Source organism: Microtus ochrogaster, unplaced genomic scaffold (assembly GCF_000317375.1).
Source record: "Microtus ochrogaster isolate Prairie Vole_2 unplaced genomic scaffold, MicOch1.0 UNK93, whole genome shotgun sequence".
NCBI lineage: Eukaryota > Metazoa > Chordata > Mammalia > Rodentia > Cricetidae > Microtus > Microtus ochrogaster.
The window spans coordinates 797,282-805,940 of record NW_004949191.1 but is presented as its reverse complement, the minus strand read 5'-3'; the positions used below and the strand labels follow the sequence as shown (position 1 = coordinate 805,940).

At 33.0% G+C, this 8,659-nt stretch overlaps 1 protein-coding gene across 1 annotated transcript in view; it reads right to left on the bottom strand.

Moving 5' to 3' along the window:
* LOC102002740 (protocadherin-11 X-linked) overlaps positions 1–8,659 on the bottom strand; it is a 766,031-nt gene that overhangs the window by 270,324 nt on the left and 487,048 nt on the right. The window contains exon 6 of the mRNA XM_026777972.1: positions 5,556–5,754. Within this exon, the coding sequence (XP_026633773.1) occupies positions 5,556–5,754 (199 nt within the window). The remainder of the gene's footprint in view (positions 1–5,555; positions 5,755–8,659) is intronic.

Here is an 8,659-nt window from a genome sequence, read left to right as displayed (position 1 = left end):
CCTTGGACTTCCCACAGGGCAGGGAAACCTGACTGCTCTTTGGACTGGAGAAGGAGGGAAGGAGGAGTGGGCAGAGGGAGAAGGAAATTGGAGGAGAGGAGTAGGTAGAAATTTTTAATAAATAGAAAAAAAAAAGAATGCAGGTTTTAAGAACCTGTGTTCCTTGATAAAGTGGTGGATCCATATCACTATAAGCCCACACTGAATAAAAATATCCAGTCACAAATATATTTAATATACCTAAGCTACCAAACATTGTAGATTAGCAATGTAGACCATAGAGTATGGGTAGATTTTCCACTTAATGGAATGACTCAATTGTGTTTTTGAGGATTCAGACATTATCTCTATGAAGGAAGTGACCAAAATTCAAAATAGGAGTTTTATTTTTTCTAAATACATACTGCTTCCATAAAACTGTACTCTGAAAAATTACAATTTAGCTATTTTAATAAAAGGAGTTTTGTATATAGTCCATCACAGTCAGAATCAAATAAATTATCCACTCTTCAGATGGAACATAACTTCTCTTAAGTGGAATAAATTCCCTTTCATTTCTTATAACATTTTATACAAACTGATGGGCTTTCAATTTTTTTCTCAGTGAAATAAGTGAATTTGTATGAGGCTTACCTCAAAAGTATTTCATAAGAAAAAGTCTTATGTAGTCAAATTATCTTAGTTGTTTCTAAAGTATAATGAGCATGGGGTTGAACACCTGAATACCTAGTACTCCAGAGGCAGGAGAAGAAAGATTCAAGAGTATTCCAAACTATATACTTATTTTCATGTCCATTCTGCCTCACAAAAAAAAAAATCACAGTCCCAGAGAACATAGACAACAATGAGGATCCTAAGAGAGACATACATAGATCTAATCTACATGGGAAGTAGAAAACAACAAGATCTCCTGAGTTAACTGAATCCGTGGGAACCGTGGGAGAGGGTTGAAGGGGAGAGAAGAGGAAAGGAGAGCAGAAAACAATGTATAGCTCAATAAAATAAAAATTAAAGTAGAACAAAACAAAATAAAACAAAACAAATGGAAATAATACCTAATAAGTTTAAAATATTTATGTAACAGTTAATAAACTGTTCCTAAGATTAATTCTAGAATTTTCTCAAAATATGTTAATGTCCCCTTAATATATAAGGAATTATTCTTTTTACTCATTAACTGAATCATAATTTCTTTTTAGATTTTTGGATGAATAACAAGAATAATCTTCCTACATTATTTGTATACCCTTACAGTACAAGTATAACAACAGTTGTTTAAGAAATTATTTGAATGGTTTTATTTTGGTTTTGACTTATGAGCTTACTAAGTACCTAATATACATAATTACAGTGTTGCATTTTAATGATGCATTATTAGTGTATCTTTATACAGTTTCATAGCTTTATTTATTTTAAATTTTACCAGCTGTCGATGTTTAGAATAATATGTTCACCTAATGAAACACTCAACTCATGATTACCCTTGTGATCTTAATATCAAGTGTTTTACCCAATCAAGACAATTTTGGCAGATTTCTGAGTAGTAAAATAGTAAACCAAGTTATTCTTCCACTTCTTACACCAATTATTTAGGTTATGATAGAAGATCAATCAAAATGTGCTATGAGGAAAAGATAATCACTTCTTTTTTGTGGATTAATTAAATGTATATTAGACTACTAAGCATACCTATTTTATAAAAGAGAAATGAATACCAATATATGTGATAACCTGTGATATAACAGATATATCTTTTTAAAATTAAGAAAAAATATATTTTTCTTTCTTTTATATATAGAACATGTGTATAGAGTCTTAAGACTCCATGTATTTTGTTCTGTTACTAAATACACAGGTATGATTTGTTGGAAGGAGGGTCCCTTGTTCATTCCGGCCACCCAGAATCAAAATAATCGCACAGAAACTGTATTAATTAAAATACTGGTTGGCCCATTAGCTCTAGTTTCTTATTGGCTAACTCTTATATTAATTTAACCCATTTCTATTAATCTGTATATCACCACAAGGCTGTGGCCTACCAGCCAAGTTTTATCACATCTATCTCCAGTGGCTCCATAGTATCTCCCTGACTCCATGTCCTCCCCATCTACCAAAGTTCTGCTATCAACAGGCCAAGGCAGTTTCTTTATTCATTAATGGTAATCACAGCACACAGAGGGGACTCCCACATCACCTCCCCTTTTCTGTTTAAATAAAAAGGAAGTTTTTAACATAGTAAAATTACATATGACAAAACAGGTTTCAAATGGGAAAACTGGACTGAATGCTGGCAGAAAGAATGGCAGAATCAGAGAAATGCCATGGATCTGCCACCAGAGATAGATGTGATGAAACTTTGCTGGTAGGCCATGACCTTGTAGTGACTTAGAGATTAATATAAATGGTTTAAATTAAGATGTAAGAATTATCCAATAAGAAGCTAGAGCTAATGCACTAAGCAGTGATTTAATTAATGTAGTTTCTGTGTGGTTATTTTGGTTCGGGGGAGCTGTGATGAACAAGCAGGCCCTCCTCCTACAATGATTGGAGACAAAACATATTAATGAATTAATTTTTAGTCAGTTGATAAAATTTTACACTTAGATATTTTGTTTTCTTGAGGATAAAATGTTATTCACTGAGTGATTTACTTAGTAATATGTTCAGGAAGTAAGGCATCATGTGTGAAATGACCATACACTGTGATAATATGCATTCAAAGTCACAAGATATATCATTTGATTGAACTAGAAACATTTATTAAATTAAGATAGCTCTCTCCTTATTTTTATAAAAGGAGTTTCATTTAGCTCAGATTGGTCTCAACATAATTATGAAGCTCAAGATGACACTAACCTATTTCTGTATTGCCAATGTACCTAGTAATAATATGCCTCACACCTAGTTTTTCTCTTTAATTTATGGAAAAATTACCATGAAGATAAGTGGTCAGTAGCTAATAAACTACAGATCAATCTCAGTCTTTAGAAGCCTTTAAACATATCAGTTCCAAAGGACCATTTATTATAACTAATCAAATTATAATATGTTAGCACTGTAGTGGTATTATCTTTGTACAAAAAAAAAAAGCTTGCCTAAAGATCAGAGAATGGAGCTAGACCCTAGGTAACCATTGATGTCTGAAGGTCTGTACAAATAGACAGGAAATATAATGCCTGTGTGCAGAACAGAAGTGATAAGTTGTGAGGAAACAGGATCTTATTCTCTTTTCAGCAGAGAATTTAAGAAGTAAGGTGGCTGTGGATTTTCTCCTTTGTCTCTGATCTCTCAGCATTTTCCCCAATATCTGATCCTGGGCTCTTGTTATTAAGACCTATTAGAACTTGTGCTACACATCACACTATACAAATATAATAGCAAAAACACATTCATTATGAGAGGGAAACTCATCTGTACTGCTTTCATATGCCTTCGTAAATCTTTAATGTTTCAATGGTATACACTAGTACTACTGCCAATCTCAGAAGTCAGTACAAATTATAATACCAGGACATGGTTTTATAAAAATAAGATGAAAATATTTTAATATATTTTTCAAAAATTATATTTTAACAAATTATGCACAGATATGGGCAAAAGGTCATACATAATGTATTTTCTTAGCATCAAGGGTCCTTAAATCTCTGGATAATAATACACATGGATATATGAAATACACTGCCACTTACACTGTACACTTTTACATAGCCATATGATTATCTGTTTCTTTGAGTACATTTTTACAATGTTCCTTGAAAATCCATTATTTATTAAAGTATATATTCCCCCTAATAGCCATTTAAAATGTCATTTTTGATGGATTCTTCATTTGGTGATATTTTTATTAACTAAATGGTAATGTCAAAGCACATGAAAATGGTAAACATAATGTTGTGATGTTATTATAAGAGGAAAGTTTTGGGATGTAGGTTGTTGTTCTAAGAACAAAGACATGTAGATGAGTATGTCAAGTGACTCTAATATCAAATGCTTTATAAACCAACTTTAATATAAAATATAAAATTTCAGAAAGCTCTCAAATGACACAAGATGTTTTACTAAAGTTGTTTCCCAAACAAATAAATAAATTAATTCTCATTTTAAAATTTACTGATGTTTGTTATATTTAGTTATATGTCACCATTTGTCTGCTTGTGTATTTGTGCATGTGAGTGAGTGCAGGTGTGGATTGGTGTCAGATGTATTTGAGCTGGAGTTACAACCAGTTGAGATTCAATGAACTTAACTCAGATATTCTTCATGAACGGTAAGCACTCCATCTCTAAGATGTTTCTCTAGCCACACTACTTTCTTTCCTTCTTACAAAAGCAAGTTAACATTATTGGCAAAACATTAAGAAAAGGGACTTTATAATTTATTCATACAATCAATGATTTTTGGTCCGTCTGGGTCTATATAAACAAAATAGTATTAACAAATTCCTCTAACAAGTTTTGAGAAAAATCTTATTCATAAAAGCTATATTTCTGTTTTTGTTAACTTACAAGGGACTTTAAAAACTATGTGCTCATTTCAGCGAGTCCTTATCAGGAAAAAAAAATGACTGAGTTTTCAACAAATTCCAGAAATATGTTTAAGCAAAATTTAAAGGAACATTTTAGATTCAGTAAAAGAATCGATTATTATTATAACCCGCAGTAAAAGTAAGTTTCTTTTTTTTTACTGTTTTTTTTTTTTTTAAGACAAGGTTTCTCTGTAGCTTTGGAAACTGTCCTGGAACTAGCTCTTTCCTCTCCCTCAACTCCTCCCCAATCTTACCTAACTCTCTACCAACCCAATGTAATTTTATTTCTTTTTCTGTCTCTCAATAAAAGAAAACTAACTCAAATAAGCAAACAAAAAAAAAATAGACAAAAAGTACAAAACCCAAAAGGAACACACACATACACACATAGAGATCATTTTGTGGTGAGAAATTACTCCTGGGAATGAAGAGCAACCTGAAATGTGGTTAATATAAAAGGGCTTTTCCACAAGAGAAAATGGATTTTTCCATTTCCCAGTATGTATCAATTGTAAACACCTTCTTTTTTAAGGGTGAGACTTTTAAACAATGACATGACCCATAAATGTGATGATAATATATCATTGAGATCCTCAGTCTAATATCCTCTCCACTGGAATTAAAATTTTATGACTCCTGAAATACTTGGAAATTATTTTATCTCTATTAAAACACAGAAAAGTATAAAATGTTATAAAAATTAGGTATAATTCATTATGTTAACAAATTAAGTAAATGAGAAGTGATGGCAGATTGTATATAAAGATATACAAAAAAGAAAATTTCCTACCTGTGCCTAAACAAAATGACTGTTATGATTTTCCTAGTAAATTATGTTTAGAGGATATGCTATCCTGTATTTCAAATACTATCAGCTGCTATATATATGTCAACCACCGTATTAGGCTTACCTTTTACAAATATACTACTAGTCATAGTAACATGACTAGTTTAACCTTATAATTAAAGCTATGAAAACATAAATAGAAATAATCTATTTCTATTGAGAAACTAGGAAAGGATCACTTACTAGATTCAGGATCAGAGTTACCATCTCCTTCAGTGCGGTTGTTTGGAGCGCCGTGATCAAAGTACTCTTCCTGAGGATATCCGAGAGGCAGGGCATGGGATGTGCTGGGAAGGCTGCCTGCATCATGGTCTCCCAATCCACCGTCACTGATGCTTTCCTGAGAGCCTTCTGGTAGGTGAAATGTGACCCGTCTCTGGGACTGAAAGGAAAAAGAAATTACAAGGTTTCATCAATGTCTGAATAATTGCTTAATTCATCCAATTTATGAAATGTATTATTTCATCTATCTGGTAAAACCACATAAAATTATCTTCCACTGTGCAGAATTTCAGGCATTTTTTTAAACAGGCAGATGTTTTCAAATCAGTTTACATGGTTGCAGTTTTACCTTTGTTATATTTCAAAATAGAGCAAATCCAAAAAAGGTAAGAGCAGAAATATGTTCTAAGCATAAGAGTCTGTTGGAGTTTATGCTATTTGAGCATGCTACAAATTTTTGACCATCATTTTAATATAGAATCCCTTAGTAGTATTTGACAAATTTCACCTTTTGAATATCAAGAATAAATATAAAACAGCTTTGTAGCTTTTCTCTGATATTCCAGTGAACTAAAACAATGGTGACTTTATTTAATATTATCTACTGTAAAAGTAAATTTTTATATTTTTAGAATAATCTATTGGCCAGGAATTTTTTTGAGAATTCATCTAGTTTTATTCTATTCTATAAAAACACGAATAGCCACATGTTGTATGGAGAGGGCCTGCTGTTTGTCCCAGCTGCCCAGCTAGCTTACACCCAAAATAGCCACACAGAAACTGCATTAATTTAAACACTGCCTGGACCATTAGCTCTAACTTCTTATTGGCTAGCTCTTACATCTTAGTATAACCCATTTCTATTAATCTATATATCATCACGAGGTCATGGCCTACCAGCAAAGTCTCAGCACATCTATCTCTGGTGGTGGGTCCATAGGACTCTCTCATGACTCTGCATTCTTCCTCCCAGAATTCAATTCTGTCTTCTCCTCCTACTTAAGTTCTGCCTTATCTGGCCCAAAGCAGTTTCTTTATTCATTAACCAATGAAAGCAACACACAAACAGAAGGACTTCCTACATCAGCCACATATTATAGATAACTGCTATTGACAATTATAAAGAGAAACTAAAAGAATTATTTTAAGTGCTAATAACAGCAGAATATAAGATGGCTAAATAAGTTAAAACAGAAGAATGAAGCATAAGTTATTAAGTATAAGAAGTCTATGAATTCTAGAAACAGAAATATGCTAACTAGATGCAGCACCATTTAAGTTCTCAGTATTACTATTTTATACAGTAGCTCATGTACAAAAATAGCCTCCTGATTGCACTTCACTTCCTGTTTTCACAACCTTCTGCATCTGAACCAAATAATTCTGGACTGGGCCAGTATAATCAAACTTACAACATCTGCTTTGCTTTCTTTGATTAGTCATGATAGAGAAAGCTAGCTCTATTCTGATGTGTCTGAGTACAGAAGGACCTATATTACTAGGAAGCACAAGCAAGTGAAGTGGACAGACAACATAAAAGAAAAATAAAAGTTAAAATAAAAAAACTGTTTCAGAATAGAGACATTATAAACTGGGAAGAATTCATAGTAGATATTTTATCTAAAGTTCTTAATTGAATATCTCTGCCATCTCTAGACATTTGAATCACCTTAATAGATATGTCCTTAAATGTATAAGAGACATTTATACTGTACATTGAATTTCTGACCTGCAAGGTAAAAAAGTATGTGGGTTTTCAATCCCACAATATTAGGGATAGTCATAAAAGTATATATCAAACCAAACACTAAACTACTAGCAGAATAAAACATACAAATAAAGCATAATTATTAAAGAGAATTTTTAAACCAAAATCACATAGATTTGTTATACATTTTTGTTACAGAAAACAAAAACAATATTGCTGCTTGTACACTGTAAAGATTTGTCACATACATATTCACTTAATAAAATGCTGATTGGACATTAGTCAGGCAGAAAGTATAGGTGGAAAAAACAGACTAGAATTCTTGGTAGGCAAAAGGAAAAGATGCTGTTGCAAGTCATATGCAGAGGAAGAAAGATGAGAATGCCTTACTGAGAAAGGGTACCAAGACACAAGGCTAAATAAGAAATATGGGTTAATTTAAGTTGTAAGCGCTAACTAGTAATAGGCCTCAGCAAAAGGCTGGACAGTTTAAAATTAATATAAACCTCTCTGTGTTTATTTGGAGCTGAATGTCTCTGTGTCCAGGCAGGACAGAAACTTCTGTCTACAAATGGTGTCTAACATTCGGCAACTCCATCCACATAAAACCTGTGAGAGCTTGTGAAGAGATTCTAGACATATAAGAATAGAGTCAAGCATGGCTTCTTGGTAGCAGCATTTTCTCAGGTGAGCTTTGTTTGCTAGAGGCCAGCAGAAACACAATTTCTTTAAGAGAGACTTCCTGAAAGTATTAGTAGTGACATTTTTAAGCACCTAGTTATCAAAAACTTAAAATGTGTTCATGAGGAGCTGGTGGCATGCTCCTTGTTGATAGGATGGACCTAGTAACCTGCAGAGTTGTGGCAATAAATGTGGCTCATGCCAGTACTTCTGCCATGCAGCTAGACTTTCAGGAATCCAAGGTGGAGCCAGTCGCCAAAGCTGATGCTTTAACCCTAGCCATGGTGCTTAGTATATTAAGACTCACATGATCAGAAAAAGATAGACATATACAGGAAAGTGAGATTCAGATGAAAAATTTCTAAACAATTTATGGTATATTTCAAATATACATCAGCTAGAAAGAGAAAGAAAAAGGATAGAGAAAGTCCTTAAAAAAGACATAGAATAATGAAAAATGTCATGTAAAGATGGAAAATACAGGTTCTTTCCAGGTTCTGGCTATTAAAAATCAGGCTGCTATGAACATAGTTGAACAAATGCTTTTGTAGGGAATCTCTTGGGAGTGGTATTGCTTGGATCCTGAGGTAGGTTGACTCCCAATTTCCTGAGAAACCACCACACTGATTTCCAAAGTGGTTGCCCAAGTTTGCAGTACCACCAGCAATGGATGAGT